The 23,793-nt window shown below is 31.1% G+C and overlaps 2 protein-coding genes across 2 annotated transcripts; one reads left to right on the top strand and one right to left on the bottom strand.

The window, feature by feature from the left end:
* Positions 1-1,319: 1,319 nt before the first annotated feature.
* Positions 1,320-4,841, top strand: LOC147807660 (uncharacterized). The gene has a single exon (XM_087166739.1). The coding sequence runs from the start codon at positions 1,320-1,322 to the stop codon at positions 4,839-4,841; it is 3,522 nt and encodes a 1,173-aa protein (XP_087022865.1).
* A 5,845-nt stretch (positions 4,842-10,686) lies between these two features.
* On the bottom strand, positions 10,687-16,927 carry LOC107445079 (uncharacterized). The gene has a single exon (XM_043057018.3). It carries the CDS (start codon positions 16,200-16,202, stop codon positions 15,291-15,293), a length of 912 nt encoding a protein of 303 aa, XP_042912952.1. The 5' UTR covers positions 16,203-16,927; the 3' UTR covers positions 10,687-15,290.
* Between the last annotated feature and the right edge of the window lie 6,866 nt (positions 16,928-23,793).

The following is a 23,793-nucleotide window of genomic DNA, read 5'->3' as shown; positions in this document are numbered from 1 at the left end:
GTATTCTAACATTTTCCTTTGGCTGAAGCTCTGATAGTGTATGAGCAGTTTTGTCGTAATGAGATTTTTGAATCTTTTGCCTTACAATTAACTTTTCTTTAATGTTATTAAACAATTTAGCATTTAACAGTCTGTTAGATATTGGTAGTTTAGTTTTTAATCTGCGATTAAACATCATTTGAGCAGGAGAAAGATCAAGGCCTGAAATTGGGGTATTTCTATACTCCATTAATCCTACAAAATAATCTTTCCTATCTTCCCTTGCCTTTCTCATAATGCATTTTACAATTCCTACTCCTCTCTCAACCATTCCATTACTTGGGGAAAAGTGGGGACTAATAAATGAATAGTTAAAATCCCAATCATTTGCAAATTTCTTGTAAACATAACTATTAAATGGAACATTATCTGAGATAACAGTATTGGGAACACCAAACCTAGAAAAAATAGATTTAAGTTTAATAATTACCTCATCTGCAGATTTATTTACAATTTCACTAACTTCAATCCATTTTGAATAATAGTCCATTACAATCAGATAACTAAGATTACCAAAATCCATTATGTCTACTCCTACTTTTTCAAAAGGTCTATTTGGAACTGTGTGGGGCATTAAGGGCTCTTTACTATTAGCTCTTTTAAATTTTTCACAAATTTCACACTGTGATACTAATTTCTCTATATCAGAATTTATCCCAGGCCAATACATTATATCCCTAGCTCTTTTCTTGCACTTTTCTATCCCAAAATGAGCTTCATGAATTAATTGCAACATATCTTTTCGTAAATTTACAGGAACAATTACTTTTTCATTAATAAATAATATACCATCATTAATATGAAGATCATTTTTAACTTTGTAATATGTCTTTGCACTGTTATCTACATTTTTGTAAGAGTTGGGCCAGCCCTCTTTGATATATCTCTGAACTATTTGCAATTCTGAATCTAATGCAGTTTCATTTTTAAATTGTGCAATTCTCTTTTCACTCATAGGTAGATATTTAGAAATAGTATGAACAATCTTTAACATCTCGGGATCATCACTAATGGTTTCATTTTCAAGAAATGCACGTGAAAGTGTGTCAGCTAAAAACATTTGCTTACCTGGTACATAGTTTATTTCATAATTATATTTTAACAATTTTAATACCATTCTTTGCATTCTAGAGGATATTTTATGCATAGGTTTTTTTACAATTGCCAATAAAGGCTTATGATCACTTTGTATAATGACTTTACGTCCATATACAAAATTGTGATACTTCTCAAATGAAAAAAACTATTGCCAACACCAACTTACAATGTACAGAATTATCATGACAAAAGATAATAGAAGTCATCCACTCTCTAAATGTAGAGCTAGCATGTGTAAAAATTGTTCGAAACCACATAATACAATATTATGTTCAAAAAATACGAGCGAAAACAAATCAGACTCGCAAACTGAGGGAAATGAACTCACCATTACTAGCAATAGTACAATTGTATCTCGTGGCGTATTATTGCCTACTGCGATTGTTTACGTTAAAGACATTAATGGTGCGCTAAATAAATGCAGAGTTTTAATTGATTCAGCTAGTCAAGGCACATTTATTAGAGAAAATTGCGTAAATTTATTACAATTAAAGCGTTCTAAAACACATGTTAACGTAGATGGTTTGAGTTCCCAAAAAATTGGTAAGGTTGCAAGTTCCGTTCAGTTAGAAATTTCATCACAATTTTATAAAAACGCGTGTATTTCTGTTGAGGCATTAATCATTCCCAAAATTACTTGTGACCTTCCTCAATTTCGAGTGGATGCGACAGCTTTAACTTCTTTTAAACATCTCCCACTAGCAGATAAAAATTGCATTCAACCAGGTCCAATAGACATCCTCTTGGGAGCAGATGTATTTGGAGAAATCATGCTAAATGGACATTTTTCGGTTCCTGAACATTCTTTAACAGCTCTAGAATCTATTTTTGGGTGGATTATCCTAGGCAAAACAAAGACTATAACTAATACAATTGTATCAAACCACGCTAGTTTCAACTCAGTCGAGTATCAGCTAGATAAATTCTGGAAGCTAGAAGAAATTACAGAAGCAAAGTCCTATTCACAGGAAGAAATTGCATGCGAAAATCATTTTAAAGAAACATTTTCTCGAGACTCTACTGGCAAATTTGCTGTCAATTTTCCTTTTCGTGAGTCATCTGAAGAACTTGGTTCATCTAGAAATTTTGCTATTCATCGTTTGCAACAAATTGAACGTAGGTTTGTCAAAAATCAGTCACTTTCTATGCAGTATCATAAATTCATGCAAGATTATTTAGATCTCGGGCACATGGAATTAATACCAGAAACGGACATTGACGTTCCAGCCACATCTAGTTTTTATCTCCCTCATCATCCAGTTCCAAACAAAATCGGGGATAAATTCCGTGTTGTCTTCGATGGTTCTGCAAAATCTTCAACTGGTGTTTCACTTAATGACAAATTGATGGTAGGACCGCAGTTGCAAGATGACTTAACAACATTGCTCATAAGATTTAGAACACATAAAATTGCTCTAACAGAAGACATTGAGAAAATGTACAGACAGGTTATTTTGAAGGACTCTGACTTTCAAAGAATCGTATGGCGTAACTCACCCTTTGAGCCTATTCAAGATTATCGACTCACTAGAATCGCGTACGGCACAGCTTCCGCACCTTATCTTGCTACAAAATGTCTTCAACAACTAGCAGCAGAAGAAGCAGATAATTTCCTTTTGGCCTCCAATGCAGTCATGAAAGACTTCTACGTTGACGATTTAATGTCTGGAGCTGAGACACTCAGGGAAGCTCATGAATTACAAACACAATTAATGCAAATGTTATCAAGCGCTGGTTTCAGTCTGAGGAAATGGTCATCAAACAGCAATGAATTTTTGAAGACAATTGATGCAGACTTGTGCTTGAAAAATACATCCCTTGATCTAGACAGTGAAAATATCATAAAGACCTTAGGTGTTCTTTGGAACCCAGCAGACGATGTGTTCCTTTTTAAGGTTACTCCAACATCCTTTGAAGGTACCTTGACAAAACGCCTACTTCTTTCCACTATTGCCAGAACATCCGACCCTCTAGGTTGGTTGGCACCTATTACAATTAAATGCAAGCTAATTATGCAAGAACTGTGGAAGCATAAATTGCAGTGGGATGACACGATCTCTCCAAATATCTCACAAGAGTGGACAAAGCTTGCAGAAGATATGATGCTCGTAAAAGACATCAAAATACCAAGACTCTTGTCACCTAACAAGCAATTTCAATTATTTGGTTTCAGCGACGCTTCAGAAAAGGCTTACGCTGCTGTCATATACTGTCGCTCAGTGCTAGATGATGAACAAATCAGTGTTCAACTTGTTGTATCCAAAACAAGAGTTGCACCACTAAAGAATGAATCTCTTCCAAGACTAGAACTATGCGGAGCTTTGCTTCTAGCAAAGCTGATGAAATTTACGTGCAGTGCGTTAAATATTCCAATATCCCAATCTCACTTCTACACAGATTCAACTATCGTTCTTTCTTGGTTGGTATCGCCATCCAGCCGATGGAAAACCTTTGTTGCCAACAGAGTAGCAAAAATTCAAAGCTTATCTTCCCCAAATCAGTGGCATCACATTAATGGTGATACAAATCCAGCAGATATCGCAACCCGTGGTGTGTCATCATCAACATTATTAACATCTCAGTGGTTTAGTGGTCCAACATTTCTGTATCAACCGATTTCTTTCCAAACAAATATGCTCATATCTCAAATGTGTGAGCCAGTGCCTGAAGAAAGAGTGTGTACTGTGCAGTCAATTGCTACAATCAGAGATTCATCTGAAGCAGATGAATTGATAAACAAATTCTCCTTTTTCTCTAAACTTAAACGTGTAACAGCATATTGCTTAAGATTCATTCACAATTGCAGAAACTCCAAAAGTAAGGTAACTGGTTTTGTAAAAACTGATGAACTTAATAATGCTATTAATGTATTGATTAAATTAGTTCAATCTGTTGAGTTTAATAATGAGATCAATGCTCTTCGCAAAAATCAACCCTTATCTTGCAAAAGCAAAATTTTATCTCTCAATCCCTTTTTGGATCATTCAGGTATACTTAGGGTGGGAGGTCGCTTGCGACATGCAAATATCAGATACGACCAAAAACATCCTATCTTACTGCCAAAAAGGCATGCCTTAACTGATCTCATTATTAGATATTATCATCAAAATTTATTACATGCTAGTGCTCAACTTGTACTATCATCTATTCAGGAAACTTTTTGGATCATGGGTGCTAGAGACATTATCAGAAATTTAATTAGAAAATGTGTTAAATGTTGTAGAATTAGAGCATCTGTCACTAACCAAATGATGAGTGATTTGCCATCCAGTCGAATTTCACCAGCTCCTACATTTATACGATGTGGAGTTGATTATGCAGGCCCGTTCCAAATTAAAGCAGCTAAAGGACGGGGCTCTAAAACATTCAAGGCATATATAGCTCTTTTTATTTGCTTTACAACTAGAGCTATCCATTTAGAGTTGGTCACTGATCTTTCTGCAGATGCCTTCATTGCAGCCCTAAAGCGATTTATTTCACGTAGGTGTAAGTGTAGCGACCTATACAGTGACTGCGGGTCCAATTTTATTGGAGCTAAGCGTAAACTATTGGAATATGAAAGACTAGCAAATTCAAAGGGTTATAATCAAAATGTTGACAAATTTTTGTCTGATATGGGTATACGTTGGCATCTAAACTGCCCGGCGCTCCTCACATGGGGGGCCTATGGGAAGCGGGCATTAAATCCACGAAATATCATTTAAAACGGGTTGTGGGTGATATCAAATTAACACACGAAGAATTTGAGACCCTCTTAGCCCAGATCGAAGCTTGTCTCAATTCTCGACCTTTAACTGCCTTATCTTGTGACCCTAACGACCTATCGGCCTTAACACCAGGTCATTTTATAATCGGAAGACCATTAACAAGCATTCCCGAACCAAATTACACCGAATCTAACATTTCTTACCTAACAAGATGGCAAATAATTCAAAAAATGGTACAGCAGTTTTGGAAACGTTGGCACAAGGAATATTTGTGTAGACTGCAACAACGACCAAAATGGCTTATGCCAACTAAAAACATCGAAATTAATGATTTGTGTTTGTTAAAAGATGATAATTTGCCATCTACCAAGTGGAAAATGTGCAGAGTAGTTCAATTACACCCCGGTATTGACAACCATGTTAGAGTTGTAACTGTTAGAACATCAGATGGCATATTTAAAAGAAATGTAACAAAATTGTGTCTCTTACCAAAATAAGCAGAAATTTATACTATTTGTAATTTGTACTGTCTTTATGTAAGTGAATTCATGTAAACAATTCATTTAATGTCTTATTGCATTTGTATCACATTTAAGAATTTTGAAATAGTATTTCAAGGTGGGCGGCATGTTCGGCCTTAAATTCAATTTGCCTCATCACTAGAGGGCGCTATTATTCATGTTTTATTCTTTCTATTAATTTTGTTGTTCAGTGTGTGTGTGTAAACAAAGAGGATTAAAGTTAGATTTAGAAGCGCGTGCTGTTTCTTGTCTCGTCTCATCAACACCCATCTCATTGATCAAGAAGCAGTAAATCTTTAGTTACTTTACTTATTATATCTACTTATGCATAATTACTTATTATTTAATAATAAGGTATTTAAATTTCAATATTAATATATTTTTCATAAAACTATTGTTACACAATGTACTATTACTTTAATAAATGTTTAAAATCATAAAATAAATGTACAAACACAGTATCTAACAGAGGTTTATTTTAATTAATAGAAAATTACTTTTGTGGGGGTCGATGGAGATTTCGAAAAATTATATGGGGGTCTTTATCAAAAAAGTTTGGCGACCCCTGGGCTAGAGAATATAAAAGAACTAATAGAAAAATTAGCAGCGCACACTACCACTACATGTGACAACAGAAGTGAAGCTACAATTCTGTTGCAAAATATACTAACCTTTAGTTTTATAACTTTAGTTCATTTCTGGTATGAAATCTTAAGAAGGATTGATCGTGTGCAGCTCAGATTACAAGATCCTAGAATGAATTTTAGAGAAGTGTTCCATGATCTTGAATCATTAGCGACTGAACTAGCCGAAATTTGAGACAAGCTCTGTAAAGAGGCAATAGAAAAAGCAGAGTCTCTTTGTAAAAAATGGGATATGGATACAATACGTGCCTGGAGAATTGGCTATGGTGGTCTTTCCGCAGAAAGTGAAATTTCTCGCGTTATGAAAAGCACTCATGATCGTCTCCAACAAGAAATGTGTACACGATTAAGTGACCTTAATATCAAATTTGGATTTCTACTAGACGTTGAAAATTTATTAAACAAGGATAACGACCTTGAAAAAAAAATTTTAAAATCTGGGTGAATTTTATAATACAGATTTCAATGTAATAGAACTTTTTATCAAAATATGTGACAGCAAAATGTTACTCCGCAGTAGAAAAGAAATTAAACCTAAAACTCCATTAGAATTTCTTACTTTTATTATCAATCTCGAATGGAGAAGATGTTTTTCCAAATGTGAGAGCGGCATTTCAAATACTCCTGACTATCTCAGTATCAATTGCTAGCTGCGAACGTTCATTCAGCAAATTAAAATTAATTTTGACAGATCGCCTAAGTGACCTACCATTTTTAAGTGTGGAAAAAGAAAAATTTTAAATGAACAATTTTGATGATATTATTGATACATTTGCTTCATCAAAAGCACGGAAAATTTAGTGATAGTAATTAGTTTTATTAATGTATTATAATCATTTATTATTAAACATATGATAGAGATAATAAATATTTACTTTTTTATTGTTTTAAAACTGCGTGTTTTTAAAATATTTCTTTATAAATATGTAAAATAAATAATAGGTATCTTTTGAACTAATTCTTGATGATCATATACATTTCAAAATCTAGTCTTGTTCTCTCAACTACATTTTGTGTCTCAAATTTAAAGCCTAGCTTGAGTCTATTTATTTATTATTTAGTCTATTTATATATTTATTTATTTTACTTTATTTATTTATTAATTTGCGAGTATATTTTGCATATAATATTATATGGTTTTTGAATGGGGGGCGCTAAAAGGGTATTGTGCCCCGGGCGCGAGTTAAGCTCGCTACGCCACTGTTATTGTGGCTAATTAAATTTAAAAAAGAAAAATGCTTGATATTCTTTCTTATGCAAACGAAAACAAAATGGTATCTCTTTTTATTAGAGAAGGAATATCCAAAACACATCGGAAAAATATTTGTACATTAACAGAAAAAAATATGTATATTCTTATAAGAGTTAAAACCTAATGCCCGAGCAATAGTATTACTAAATTTAATGCTATAACATGAAAGACCCATTTGAACTTTACATTTTATAGTTTTAAGAATCATATTACTTCAAAAATTAAAATGAACAAAAAGTATACATAAGCCTCATAATTTAATGAAATTTAATTTTGCAAACAAAGTTTCTTGACAACAATTTTTATCAAAAAATTTCAAGTTTTAATAAAAATCATTATTTAGAAACTAAGAAACGTAAAATAAAGAATGCTGACGAAACAAAAAAAAAACAATTCCTTTTTGTCGCCATTTTTAGTGCTACGAAAATTCGTCTTTGGGATTTGCCAAAAACAAAACAAGATGCAATTTTATTTTTTCAGGAGGGAAATATTTTACCGAAAAAACGAAAATGTACCAATTCCCACAACATGAAACTTTATCTTGGTAAACGTACGTTTTGGAAATGTTATTTCATTTGGAATCTTATTTATCAGAGTTCATATGGCGATATGATTGTTTTGAATCTATGCTAAACTCTATATCGGCTCATTTTCCACCGAAATCCGATTGACTATTTTGATTTTAAATAAAGTGTTTTATTTTATGAATTGTCGCAAAATTTTTAAGTGTAGATTGGCGGCACTTAAAAACCGCCAAATCTGTAGCGGCGGTGGCGTTAATACGTAAGTACCGAATTTTTATTCCATACTTTTCTGAATCATATTACTTCAAACATTGGAATATACAAGAAGTATACATAAACACATAATGTTATACCATTTAATTTTTCAAAAAAAAGTATTTTGAGAAAATTTTTATCAAAAAATTATAAACTGAGAAACGGAAAATAAAGAATTCTTAGGATAAAAAAACGATTTTAAGAATTCTTTACATTGAAATAAAAACTTTCATATTGTTTCTTTTTTTATTATTCTTATAGTTCTTAATCAGACGTAAAAAACCACTCTGTAGAGAGCCATCATCAAATGAAAAAATAATATTTACAAGCAAATTTTTTATTGTAAAAATCATTGCACTTACCTGATTTATAATTCCTGGAGAATTCCAAAATGATAAGTCCCTTGTTTGAAAACTTTATTCTCAAATAATAGATACATAGTTTATCCCTTCATTACTTTTAGATAACATACTACACAGCAAAATTTTATAATTGATATGAATTTGAATATGTAGCTAAAAACAGAATAGCTAAATTCTAGTTGAACTTATTCTTTCAAAACTAAAAAATACTTACCAAGAAAACGATTAAAATTAATTAAGAATCAGCACAAATGGCACTATTTCAAGTAACTTGGATAATTTTTTATTGTTGTTTTCCGAATTATATGGATACAGAAATATATACTATTCCATAACGAAGAAGAGTATGCTATACCTATTACAATTCTGTATGTTCTGAATTCATATTTATTCACTGGCATGACGAAAGCAATGTTGACTTCACTTTAATTCATAATGAATTGAAGACAGAAGAAATGCATTTTACCTTAATACACACATCTGTAACAGTATACGAAATCGGAAGTCATCAGTTGCAAGTTTGTTGATAATAGAAATTAAAAATTATTGAGGAATTTTTCTTCAAATGTTTGGCGTGTTCTGTTCCTGAAAGATTTTTTAATATTATGGAGATTTTTTTCAAGTTCTTCGGCCTTTTCCTTAGGGAAATTTTGTTTCTTATTTGCTGCTAAAAAATGGCGTCTGATTCAGTCAATGATTTTGATGGAACTAAATGAAAACGTGATAAATTAATGTCTGATATTTACAGGCTCCCGCTAGACGGCGTACTCGAACGTTGCGATCGCGAATTTCTTATATTTTAATAGTTTAAAACCTGCCGCTATTATTGTAAATATGACTTTCTTACTAATTCATTTTTTTTTTCTCTTTTAGGTTCCAATAATTACAAGTTTCAACAGGAAGGCGGAAACAGTAAAATAATTTTGTTGGTTTGTAAAAAAATGAAATTTTTGTTTTAAATAAAAGTAATTTGAATTTCAGCTGACTAATTATTTAAATTTGTAGTTTTATAGCTTAAGAAATTCAAGCACCTTAGACAACTATCTTCTAAAAATATGAGTTCCCATAAATAATTTTTACTAATTGTAAAATTTGGATAAGTGTTATTTTAAGATGATTTAATTCAATTTATTAAAATTACGAAAGAATTATGCATTTGAAACTTTCTTTTATAGCTTAACAAAAGAAGCAATTACTGCCGAAAGTTTAATATTAAAAACTTTAGATTGATAAATGAAGAAAGATCTCTACTAGTGAAAAAGTGTAATGATATACATTATTCTTCATATAATATATATAATATCTTTATATATATTATATTTTTTATATAGTGAGGTTAAAAATGATTAACTAGGTGGTCACTATAACATCTCACCTTCGTAAGTACTTAAAAAAGCTTTAGGTTGAGCTACATAAGCCTGAAGTGTAAAATTTCACATCTTTGGTTGATAAATTAATACTTCTAAAAATACAAAAATATATACTTGAGGTTACGAAATAATAATTTAAGGTAGAACATGGAACGCGCGACGATAATAAAAAATAACCTTTCCAAGTGTTGCAAATACACTTCAGGCTGATTTATAACAACCAGAAGTGTAAAATGGCACACCTTAGGTTGAAAAATATATACCTCTACAAGCATAAAATTAGATACCCGAGGTTAAAAAATAATTACCTGAGGTAGAACAAAATACACCTGAGTTTGATTTATAACAACCAGAAGTGTAAAATGACACATCATAGGATGAAAAATATATACCTCTACAAGCATAAAATTTGATACCTGAGGTTGAAAAATAATTACCTGAAGTCGAACAAAATACACCTGAGGTTGATTTATAATTACCTGAAAGGCAAAATGACACACCTTAGATTGTTGAATAAATACTTCCACAAGTGTAAAAAAATATACTTCAGGCTGATAAGTAATAACCTAAGGTTGAAAATAAAGCACTTGAAAGTAGTAAATATCTGCCTCTCCACAGATGTAAAATTAAATACCTCAGGTTGAAACATATATACCTCTGGAGGTATATTTGATTTTGAGGTATTCATTTGCACCCTTATCAACCTTTACGACGTATTTAAATAACAACCTCCTTTATACCTTCAAAATATACCTCAATTTTTTCATAAGGGGAAATTTTTAACATGTTTTTGTTTAAAAAAAAAATGGCGAGTGGGACTAGTCGTGCATTTATTTCGAATAATTAAAAAGTTGTGACAAAAGTATGTTGCTATCAGTCTTTTTCAAAAAGAGATAACGCATTATAGACAACTATTATGCTTTTTGCAAAATATTTTATAGAGTGTTAGGCAGTTAACAGAATTTTTGGTGTAGTTTTGCCAACATTTCAAAAGCTTCACAAGAGAACTGGATCGAAATGGCGTTTCATAAGAGCTTCTGAACCATTTACATGTAATGCTGAGGAAAATCAAACATACAAAACAATGAATCATGCATTTAAACAAACTTAACCACTAGAACAGTGTTTCCCGAACTTGTGACTTTTGTGTACCCTTTCTAAATTTTTCGTAACACCATGTACCACAAATAAAAAAATTTATGTATTCTTTTACCATAAAAAAATTGCACTAAAGTAAAAAATCACAACTGGCTGCTGACACCACTAATTATTAATTGCTAACTCAGCAAAAAATAGCCAATAGAAAAATACGTAATTTTCATGACTGGCTTTGTTTTTAAATAAAAATGTTTGAAATTTTCGTTCAATTGTTGCAAGATATTTCGCATAAGAACACGTACCCCCCTAAACTGTTCACGTACCCCTGAAGGTATGAGTACCATACTTTGGGAAACACTGCACTAGAAGAATTTTCCCAAAAAGAGCAGAAAGTTGAAAGACCTGCACTGTAAAAAATCTCGGTAAACGTTTAACCAATGCTTGGTGCAAAGTTTCTAATTGCACCATAAATTGGATAAATGAAAAATTATTTTATTTAGGTTACAGTTAGGTTTTATGGATAAATTGGTAAATATATTAAGAAATGCGCTTATGGCACAATCAATTACAACAAACTTTCGTACTATGACAGGCAGAAGTTTTAACCGTGACCGATAACTCATTTTGTAGCTGTTGACTGGTGGACGATTTTGTTGTTGAAGCTTGCTATCATCCCTTGCAAGTTGTCTTTAAAACTGTCTATTTCTTTTGCAGGTAAGCAAACTTTTCTTACTTATTTGCATTAATTACAGTTCATTCCTTTCATATCAACTTTAAAATTTTTGTTGTCTGTTCTGAAAGTGTTTGCTTCAAATTTCTTCTAGAAAACTATATTCATTGTATGAATAATTAAATACAGTAGAAACCTCTATTTAACGAAGTTGCTAAATCCCGATAATAAGTTCGTTACATGGAAAGTTTGTTAAACAGAAAATCTTCTTTTAAAATGCCTAAGCACAAAACAGGTTTTAAATTCATAAACACTAGACATAATTTTAAAAAAAAGCAAGGGATATACCTTTAGCGTGTAAACTAGCATCTCCTTTTTATTTTATAAATCTTAAGTATAAAAGAAATCTGCATGGTTAACAAGAATAAAGCAAAACTTTTTCCAGTGTTACACTGTCACGTTACATACATTTTCGACAAAAAACAGCTAAATTTATGCATAAAATTTTGACTGTATTTGATGTATAAAATTATAACTGCAAAGTAATTTTAAATAGGGAAAGTGGAAGTTAAATAGGGAAATTGTTCCTTAAATATCGCCATAAATTTCGTTAAATAGAAAATTAGCTTTGCTATTTGAAAGTTATTTTACAAAGAAATCTTCAAAATGTCCTTGGTTCCTCAAAAAAATTCACAAAATATAAAAATTCGCAAAATGGAAGTTCGTTAAATAGAAGTCCGACTGCATTTTAAAATCTATATTAGCTCTTTTTCAGTAAATAAGGAGATACATCCATTTTATATGCATAGAAAGTGCAATACCAGTGACTGTAAATATGGCAATCTTAAACAACAGAGCGTTCCGCCAAATTTACTGCTGGTGAAAATTTTCTAGGTTCCTGTTTTAATTTAATTCTAGTGAACAAACAAAATCGTATGTATATTCTGTTAGGATTAAGACTTTTTATCAATATCTATGCTTTTGTTTTGATTTTCAAGTTCTATTTTCCTCATTTTAATCCATAATTGTAATCCATATATATCTACATAAAAGGTAACAAAAAGTTTGCATTAATTTTTCTACCTTAACTTAATAAAATATTCTCAGTTTTTTAAAAGAAACAGAAATGTTTCCAACTTTAAGTCGATACGAATTCCGAAACTAGCTTGCACTGACCACAATGCTGACGTAAAATATCTTTAGTAGTAGACGGATCATGGCCTAGAGTTCTTTTGCAATAAGGCTAACCGTGGGAGTTTTTCCTCCCCATGTCGAAAATCCTCCCCGTGTTCTTCCCTCAGGCAAATTTCTTCCATTCTGTTCAATTCTACATTGCCTTAATATGGATTTTAAAATTTAAAAAAAATATGTATAGAATAACATTTTATCTGCTTAAAACTAAATAATGTATTATTGATTCCGATACTTTATTTATTTTAAATAATTTATTTCTTAATTCATTTCAAAAACATTGAAAAAGGAATTCTAATTACAGTTTTAACACATTGTATAAAACATTCTGATAAGATGATATAACTTGTAGGTTAGACAAATTTTAATTGTATCAATTACATTTAAAATTTGATCAAAATAATTTTTATAAAATTTTTTTTATTTTGATAGTAAAATATGCAAGCATTATTCTGAAAATGTATACTAAAGATCGCTGTCAAACAGAATGCCGTAGTAAGAAAACCTAACATTCAGTCAATCATAGTCCCTATTTCTAAGTCTCATGATATTGAATGTCTTATATCAGTTCTGCCTAACTGAATTAAAAGAAAAAAATATTTTTCCTCTTCACAAACAGATTCGACAATAAAAGCTCTGGACAAGACTTATACTCTACTCTTCTATAAAAATTGTTAAATAAAGTTACACAAATGAGATTATGAAAATTATTGTGAACAGGTCATTTCAACATTATCTGTATAAACTTACAAAGAGAATAAAATTAGTCAGCAGTATGAACAGAGCAGTGAGCATAAAAATCCTTAACAAAGATTCTCCTTGACACCATATTCACCATGGAAACTAACCCACAGGTTTTATGAGAGCAAATCCAGATTAGATTCCAAAATTTCATTTCACCATGTATGTAACTGCGTGTCAGTTGGACCCAGAGTGAACTAACTTTAACCTGAAGATTTCCCGGTTCGAGTAACAGCAGGTGCGCAGAAGGCAAATTTTTATTTGTTTATGTTTTCAAAATTAATACTTTTGATGCTCAGTGAGGTCAATTTATAACTAGATGTAACTATAAGTAATTTATATAAAATAAATGCTTATTAATAAAATTAAAACTAAATTTTCCTGGGTTACTATCTTCTATAGAAGATATAATGTATATTTCTCAAAATATTATTAGCAGTCATTGTTGCACTTAAAAAAGTTTTCACTCAGAAAAAAAAAACTTAGATAATTCAGATTGTGTCCATAATAATAGATCAAATGAATAGTGTAAGTAATAAGATTATAAATAATTTAACTAGCTTTTATTTGTATTTTTTTAATGAAAAAAAAAAAAAACAACTGATGCTTGAAAGAAATATAAAATTTTAAAAAGAATGCAATAAATAAAATTATTATAGATCTCTATGACATCTATTGAGATTAAAGATCTTGCCCAAAAATGAAATATAGTATAGGGATGAACAGGCAAAACAATGTGCAATATTTAGATATGAAAATAACAAATGGCATTTTAAATTTTTTTATCCATAAAACAAAACTATTAATAAAACTAAAAACATTATTTTTAATATATAATAAAAAACTATGCTGAAATTAATATTGTGCAATCAATACAAATCTTGATGCGAGGTAAAATTTTAACTACACAATATTTTTATGTTTGTGTGCAGCTTTATGATATCCATAATAATAAAATATCTAAATTCATAATGATAATACTTAGATCCTTTTGCTCATCTATACAACTCAGTTGGTAAAACAAAAATTAACACCTTTTTCATTTGTCCAGATAAAGAGTGATTCAAATTTAATTAGACACTACAATCTATTTAATTCTTTCATAGAAAAGTTTTTTTTAAAAATATCAGCGAAAAATGAAAACAATCACAGTTAATAAAGCTGTAAATCTAAAACCGGAAAGCAAGTTAGGAAACAGATGGCCCAAAAATATTGAAAAATACACTTTTCGACTCGTGTTCAATAATTTCCAAACCGGTATTTCGGAAGTGGGTGATACACATTAGGTCAGTGTCAACAGTGAATATGGTGTTAAGAATTAACTACAAGAATCAGGTTTCTCACAAGTACGAACAATGCTGTGTTTCATTATATTACTGTTGTAAAATTCTTATTACATATACGAGAATAAGGCTTCTCTCCAGTATGAACACGAAAGTACTCAGTCAGATGATCTCTACGTGAAAAACTCATATTAAATATACTGCACAGATAAGGTTTTTCACTAGTATAAACATAACTATGTTTAGTCAGATGACTTTTGCATGAAAAACTCTTATTACATATAGCACAAGAATAAGATTCTCACTAATGTGAACAAGACTGTGCTTAGACAGATAACTTATTCACGAAAAAACTTTTGTTGAATATACTTTAAGAATAAGGTTTCGCAACAGTGTGAACACGACTGTGCTTAGTTAGATCACTGCATGAAAAACTCTTATTACATATAGCACAAGAATAAGATTCTTACTAATGTGAACAAGACTGTGCTTAGACAGATAACTTATTCGCGAAAAAACTTTTGTTGAATATACTTTAAGAATAAGGTTTTGCAACAGTGTGAACAAGACTGTGTTTAGTTAGATAACTTCTTCGTGTAAAACTCTTGTTGCATATACTACAAGAATAAGGTTTCTCACCAGTGTGAACTCGACTGTGTTCAGTTAGAGACTTTTGTTGCGAAAAACTTTTGTTGCATATACTACAAGAATAAGGCTTCTCACCAGTGTGAACACGACTGTGTCTAGTTAGATAACTTTTTCGTGAAAAACTCTTATTACATAAACTACAGGAATAAGGTTTCTCACCAGTGTGAACACGACTGTGTTTAGTCACATCACTTTTTCGCGAAAAAGTATTGTTGCATATACTACAAGAATAAGGTTTCTCACCAGAGTGAACACGACTGTGTTTAGTTAGACGACTTTTTTTGGGAAAACTCTTGTTGCATATACTACAAGAATAAGGTTTCTCACCAGTGTGAATACGACTGTGTTCAGTCAGAAAACTTTTTTGAGAAAAACTCTTGTTGCATATACTACAAGAATAAGGTTTCTCACCTGTGTGAACACGACTGTGTTTAGTCATATCAGTTTTTTTCGAAAAACTCCTGTTGCATATGCTACAAGAATAAGGTTTCTCACCAGTGTGAACACGACTGTGTTCAGTTAGATGACTTTTTTGAGAAAAATTATAGTTGCATATACTACAAGAATAAGGTTTCTCACCAGTGTGAAGACGACTGTGTTTAGTTAGATTACTTTTTTGTGAAAAACTCTTGCTGCATATACTACAAGAATAAGGTTTCTCACTAGTGTGAACACGACTATGTTTAGTTAGATGACTTTTTTTGGGAAAACTCTTGTTGCATATACTACAAGAAAAAGGTCTCTCATCAATGTAAACAAGACTGTGTTCAGTTAGATGACTTTTTTGTGAAAAGCTCATATTACATAAACAACAAGAATAAGGTTTCTCAAAAATGTGAACACAACTGTGTTTGTTCAGACGACTTATTTGCGAAAAATTCTTGTTACATATACTACAGGAAAAAGGTTCCTCACCAGTATGAACATAACTGTGTATAGTCAGAGGAATTCTTTGTGAAAAACTCTTGTTACATATACTACAAGAATGAGGCGTTACACCAGCAGGAAAAGTACTATGCTTAGTCAGATCACTATTGAAAAGCTCTTACTACATATGCTAAAAGAAAAAGGTTTGTCACTAATATCAACACGCCAGTATTCAGTCACATTAATATTTGTGAAAACTAATGTTACATACGTAAGAGTTGGATTTTAAACCAGCCGATTGTGGTCAGTTAGATGAATTTTCTATGAAAAACTCTGATTGCATGTTTCATAGGAATAAGTTTAAGACTGTGCCATATGTACAAAATTTGTAACAGGTAAACTGTTTTTTGAAAGTAAGTTTTTACTTTATTTTAAAACACTTTTTGCATTTCGCACATATTAAAGCAAGAATTGCTTTTTAACATGATGCACAAATTATTTCGAGCACATTTTTCCTGATTCACATTGCCTAACAATAAGCTCGAATTGTTTAGATTGAATGATTGACAACAACATATATGTAGTGTAGTGAGACGAGATCATTGCTTACGCTTATAGCTTTCTATTCCCATTAATAAGGCTCTGGCAGAAGCTAGATAGACAGGGCTATTGCTTGGCTGAACGCTTTTTAAAAAATAGAGGCATTTGATTGGTCGATTGCATCCTCGTTTTCATCGTTATCGCTTAATCGTTTTATCAGGTGTACTAGAATGACGTTTTTAGCATTTTTGTTTGGCGCAATTTTAATAACGCGCATGCTCAGTTTGATAATTTATTCAAACCAATCGAAGTACTTCGTAGACAATGAATATAGAGGCTTGTATCCCCTCCTTTGCTCGTGTATGCTCAAACAAAGACATAAAGATGGAAAGATCAATCACTGTACCAAACAGATGTCAGGGTGAACTTTGACACTGGACACATCACTGGTCTCTATTTTTTTTATTTGATTTTCATAAATTGTTATGATAAATAATAACATTCTGTCTCTGTGCCAGAAAAATCTGAACACATTTTTTTTAAAGATTTATAATTTGTAAATTTTAAATGAAAAAATTTATGTATTTTAAAAAATTGATTTTTATATTGTTCTGAAATTCAAATACTTGAAATAAATATTAAAAAAACAATTTAAGTGCTTATTAAAAATATATAAAAAATATAAAAAATAACTAAAAAATAAATAAATAATTAAAATAAAATAGAACAGTTTTATAAGCAATCTAAGCTGTCCAAAGCATTTAATTTCATGAAGAACAATAAATTGGAAAATGTTAATGATTGCTGAGATAGAGTCTCATAATTGCCTGTTAGCGTTCAGTTAATTAGTTATTAAAACTTTTTCATGGTTTTCATTTGTGCGTAATCTAAATTCTAACTATTTTCATTCAAAATATAATTTCATTCCTGTATTTAAATTACAAGTAACTTTGATATCTGGGTTGCCTACAAAAATTCAAAAAAGTACAAAAAAAAATTAGAGCATTTCACAGCATTTACTATTTATCAAAGATGATAAAAAAAAATTATTGATTATTAAAAAATAATTTTATTGCGATAATCAACATTAAGCTGGAAACCTATTACTATTAAGCAATTTAAAAGTCTTTTTCGTGGTTTTCCCTCGCATGTAACACAAATTTGATTACTTTAATTTAATCTTCATTAAAATAAATTATTCTTATAACTTTCATGAATATGATTGTATTCTGATACTTAAATTGTTAATTACTTTGATCTCTGAATTGAATTAAGCATAATAAGGGTGTTTTATTACATTCACAAAATAAAAAAGCTCACACTTTGATTTCTGGGTTGAGTTAATAAGAAGAGCTTTTCGTTCTGTTCAGAAAGATGGTACCCTATCTATTAAGGATAATAATAATGAAAAAATGTTTATTTATAATTTTACTCCGATACTTAAATTGAAAATTATTTTATTTTATATACCAATAACAGCAATCTGAAAAACATTTTTGTCTGTTTTTCATAGCGTGTAACGCGAAATTTGATAATTTTAATTTCAATTTATTCTTGATTATAATTAATTATTTTTACAACTTAATTATTTATTAACTTAATTATTTTAATTTAATTTATAATTAAATAACTTAATTATTTTAACTTAACTTTAATTTATTTATAACCTAATTATTTTTATAAACATAATTATTTTTATAACGTAAATATGGTTTTATTCCGATACTAAAATAGCGAGTTACTTTGATTTTCGGTTAAAAACTACAAAAATTTGAAGAACATCTCGTTATAGTCACAAAAAAGTCTCTCAAAGATGCTGAAAAATGATTCATTATAAAAAAAAATTCATTGCGATTACTGAACTTCTAAATGGAATCAAGCCATCTGAAAGATATTTTCGTGGTTTCCCTTCACGTATAATGCAAAATATGATTGTTTTCTCAAATTTTTATTCAAGCAAGGAAGAAAAATATTTATACCATTATTGACCACTCCAAAAACCAGAGTAAATGCTTTACTATAAAACTGATACGTCCAGAATTTGGAATTATGATGAACTTGCCTGTATATTTTGATTCAATAAACTGATTTATTTTCTGCTTCCCTTCTTACCATTATTTTTTTTCTCTTTAAGTGAAAAATGATTCTTCTACATTACTGTTAGAAAATTTGACGGTTCATCAGGTTGTCTTTTGTCAACATCTGAATAAAATTCGAGCAAATAGTATTGTATTTGTAATGGCGAAAATATCCAAATGATAAAATAAACATGAACTTTTTTTACAGTGTTAAAATTAAAAAACTTAAGTACTCGGGTTCCTATGATTTTATTATTTTACTAATAACTTATTCTAGTATGTTATATTGAAATATCTGATATATGTTACATTGAAATATCTGATATATGTATTTTGAAATATCTGATATATGTATATTGAAATATCTGATATATCTGGAGAAAAAAAAATTTCTATCCAAATGTTCTTTGAGTCAGGAAGAGACAAAAAATACCAGTTGATTTTTTTGAAATATACTTTCTATCACAAACGCCTTAAAACTTTGTTCTCGATAAAAATAATTTCAGATGATTTTAATCCTTCATCTCTTATTAACCTCGTTATATCATGCTTTTGATCAAAGTTCAGCAGCGTGTGCGTTCTTTCTCTCCTAAATATTAATTTGATCCCTACACACGTTTTTTATTCCATTACTTATTAGGATTCGTAAAATATATATTAACTGCCCGGAATTGAGAACAACTGAATTATCTTCTTCAAAAATGGCAGTTATTTAATTTAAATTTGATACTTATGTGTGTGATCATATCTCAGTGTCAACCATATCGGTGTCACGTATCAATGACATCCAATAAAAATCTAACTGTCAATGAACTTAACAGAGGAGAAGGGATTAACTGAATGCTTAATAAAATAAGAGCTTTCTTTGATGATATGTTTTTTAAATTAGTGGTGAAATCGTCTAATAATTATTTTTAAAAATCTTTGCAAGAAAGGTTTGCACGTGTATTTTTTTTTCAGACTCATGCGAGTTAATTCAAATCAAATAAATATACTATATGTACTCTCTTTTTCTTTCTTCCGGATTCTAACGAATTAAAGAGTATTCATACTTATCAAGGTATTTTACAACAAAGTGCTAACATAGTACAAAGGTACATATACTTGTATTGATTTCTGAGTATAGATTTTTTTTCCTTCTATATTTGCTTTCGGAAATTTAGCTGTATAATATTTTATACCCAATTATGTAATTCTGTTGCGATCGTAATTTTTCTTAGAAAATTATTACTTGGATGATTAGTTGAATATTCATAAAGTACGTTAAGAAGAGGTTTGAAAAAAAAGTAATCAATATCATGCGTAAATGAATCGGTGAGTGCAGAAACCACTTCAGTCAAAAAAAATCCGAAAACTCGTTTTCAATGAAAATAAGCGTAGAAAGACAAGATGCGTGTTGGGTGCAAAAACTACGTTAGTCTGTTGAGTAGTTCCGTAAATACAGGACGTTTGTTTCGAGTGTTGAGTGCAGAAATAACATGAGTCAGTGACTGACGTTGCTTCTGCACCCACCGCTAGATCACGTGACCAGTCTTGTCAGGTACCTTGCCGAGCATGCGCCGTGTGATTAACACCTTAACCTTGAGGTAAGGGTTGTATCGAAGTCAGTTCAATCAAGTGTTTCAACGTGTTCTAAGTTAGTTTCCAACGTCTACTGTCAGTCTTTAGCAATATGTCAGTGAGTCTCACAAGCAGTGAGAGTGATAATGAAACAGCTCCCAAGAAGAGGAGGGGGAATGAAGAGAAGTTTCGAAGAAACGTGATTAGAACATCTAAAGTTCGTGGGGTTGAACACATCAACTGGAAAGGGCATCTCATCCCATCTCGATCAACAGGTGCTGCTTGTAAGTGTAAATTACAATGCTTTACTAACTTTAGCGATGATGAAAAATCTGAATTTGTTGCTAATTTGAATCAGTTCCAATCAAAAAATGAGCAAGATATTTTCTTTCAACAACTGATCGAAAAACACGCCATTAAGCACCGTAGGCCTCGTTCTGAACAGCCTAGAGAAACAGCAGCTAGTTTCAAATATTTCTTACTATACAGAGGAGAAAGGAAAAACGTATGTAAAAAAGCGTTTATTTCATTGTACGGCATTACTGAGGGCAGAGTTCGAAGGCTTACTGATCTCCTGATTAAGGGGAAATCACCTCATGATAAACGCGGTAAAAATCCTAAGAAGAACACAATTTCTGCCGAAGTTTGTTCTAAAATACATGAACATATTTCATCATTCCCAACAAAGACTACACACTGTTCCCGTCAAGTAACAATTTTCTTCTTACGTAGAAGTAACGACGCGCATGCGCAATGAAGAAAAAAAAAAAAAGAACTGAATGTAGCTGTTGAGTTTAAAATTGCAATGTAATCTCTTTTCTTTTCTCTTATTAAATACTTAAAATATTCTTAGATTTGACTGTTGAATTAGAATTGCGTTGATTTCCTCTTAATCGAATTTTTAGAATTACTTTGATCACCTCCTGATAGAATTTCTAAAATCAGATTTTATAGATGAACCACCGTTAGCATTTTGGTGCATTCCGCCGCGAAACTACATTCTTGTTGTTATAGATTGTTTCGATTTCGGATTGATCAGGAAGTGTAAAGAAAAGAAAGGTAGGAATATTTGATAATTTGATCTATATGAAGATTTAGATAATTTGATGCTTCAAATTTAAAGTAGTTGTTAGTTGTTTTGTTGAAAGTTGTTTTGTTTTGATTGTGTGATGCAGTATTTGTTTACATATTTACTAAATATTGAAGCATCATACAAATTATAAATTTGATTGTTAGTGTTGATAAGAATTTTTAAAATATGGAAGAATTAACTAAACAGAGAAAAATTAGAGGCGTTTTGCGTTCTAGCATAACAAAATATATTAACAAATTAGAACAAGAATTTGATGAAATAAATACTGATACTGAACTAGAACAACATTTAGATTTTTTGACTAGTAGATTAAAACAAATAAATGATTTAAATAATACTATACAATCTCTAATTGTAGATGAAAATGATTTTGATGCAGAAATTGAATCTGCAATGGAATATGGTCAGAAAATTGTTTTATGGAATTCGAAACTTTCTTTTAAGATAAAATGCTTTCTTCGTAATGCATCTGCTTATAATTATGATAGGGTAAATTTAATTCAGGCACAAGAACATTCCAACAATACTATAGCCACAGAAGTTTTGAATCGGAAAATAAATAAAACTTCCTAAATTATCGATAGAAAAATATTATGGAGATCCGTGTGTTTGGATAGAATTCTGGAATCAATTTCAAAGTACAATTGATAAAAATGAAACATTATCTGTAATAGACAAATTCTCGTATTTAAAATCACTTTTAGGAGGTGCTGCAGCTAATGTTGTTAATGGGTTTTCGCTTTCTGAGGAAAATTATGGAAAAGCTGTTAAACTATTAAAAGAAAGATTCGGTAGAGATGAATTAGTTATAAATGCTCATATGAACAAATTGTTAAATCTCTATCCTGTTAAAGATGCTAATAATGCTTTAGGATTAAGAAAATTATATGACACTTGTGAAGTACAAATTCGAAGTTTGGACTCTTTAAAAGTAACTTCCGGAATGTATGGACATTTATTGTACCCTTTAGGTGTTCTAGATCGAACACCAAATTGGAATTATTTAAAACATAATTAAAGTTATTTCAGGTTGCGTGCTTTATATTGAAACAATAAAAAAACTTAATTTAAACCATTTTTTAATAACAATAATATAAAAAAAACAATAACAAAAAATGCAACTGACAACTCGAAATTAGCAATTCTAGCTCGAATATATGAATCAACAGAATGTGTAAGAAAAATAGAATGAGTAAAATAAAATGTTTTCTTAGAACAAGTTATGCCATCTGTTGGCATTTATTGAAGTTACAGTCCACCACAGTACTCCCCCCCAAGTGCCTAAGCACTGAGAGGCTATAAGTATCTGGGGTTGAACCGTACTTTGCGGCCGGAGCGAGTTGTGATGTCTGCAGCTCCTGTATCTGGCAGTTGAACAGGTGGTAGATCCAATTGCTGTGTGGGAGTAATTGTTTGTTTGTGATCAAGCTCGTCATCTATTAAAAACGCTGGCTTTAGTCTGTCAATGTTGATGACGGACGGTTTTCCATTTATGTTCAATGTATAGGTCTTATCGGTTCGCTTTAAAACGAGGTAGGGACCGTCATAAGGCATTTGAAGAGATTTTTTAACGCCATCATGTCTCACAAATACATGTGTGGATTTGCTTAGCGATGGGTGAATAAATATGCCTTTGCTGCCATGTGCAGATGTTGGTGTGGCTTTCAACAACTGCATGGATTTTCTTAATTGTTGCAAAAAGTCATAGGGGTCCGTATTGATAGCTGGAGCCTCCAGAAATTCTGATGGTAGTCTTAATGGGGTGCCGTAAACAAGTTCTGCACAGGTGGATTTGAGGTCTTCCTTAAATGTAGACCTGAGTCCAAGCAAAATGAGAGGTAGTGACTGAGTCCATTTAGCTTTGTGGCAACGAAGTCCTTGTTTTAATGTTCTGTGGAATCGTTCCACTATGCCGTTGCTTGAAGGGTGATACGGTGAAGTTCGTATCTGGTGAACACCAAGAATTTTGTTAAGGGTAGAGAACATATTACTTTGGAACTGCCGGCCTTGATCTGTTGTGATAATGGATGGCACTCCAAATCTTGCAATCCAATGGTAAAGAAATGCATGTGCGACAGTTTCAGTCGTCATGTCGACGATAGGAATGGCCTCGGGCCATCTGGTATACCTATCGATGCAAGTCAGTAAGTATTGGTAACCCTCTGAAGGTGGGAGTGGGCCGACAAGGTCCAGATGAACATGCTCAAATCTTTGGCGAGGCAGCTGGAAACTCTGGATCGGGCTGTGCGTAT

This window comes from Parasteatoda tepidariorum, chromosome 6, assembly GCF_982258835.1.
Source record: "Parasteatoda tepidariorum strain Cologne lab strain chromosome 6, Ptep-v5.0, whole genome shotgun sequence".
Lineage (NCBI taxonomy): Eukaryota > Metazoa > Arthropoda > Arachnida > Araneae > Theridiidae > Parasteatoda > Parasteatoda tepidariorum.
This window is presented reverse-complemented; position numbering and strand designations above follow the sequence as displayed.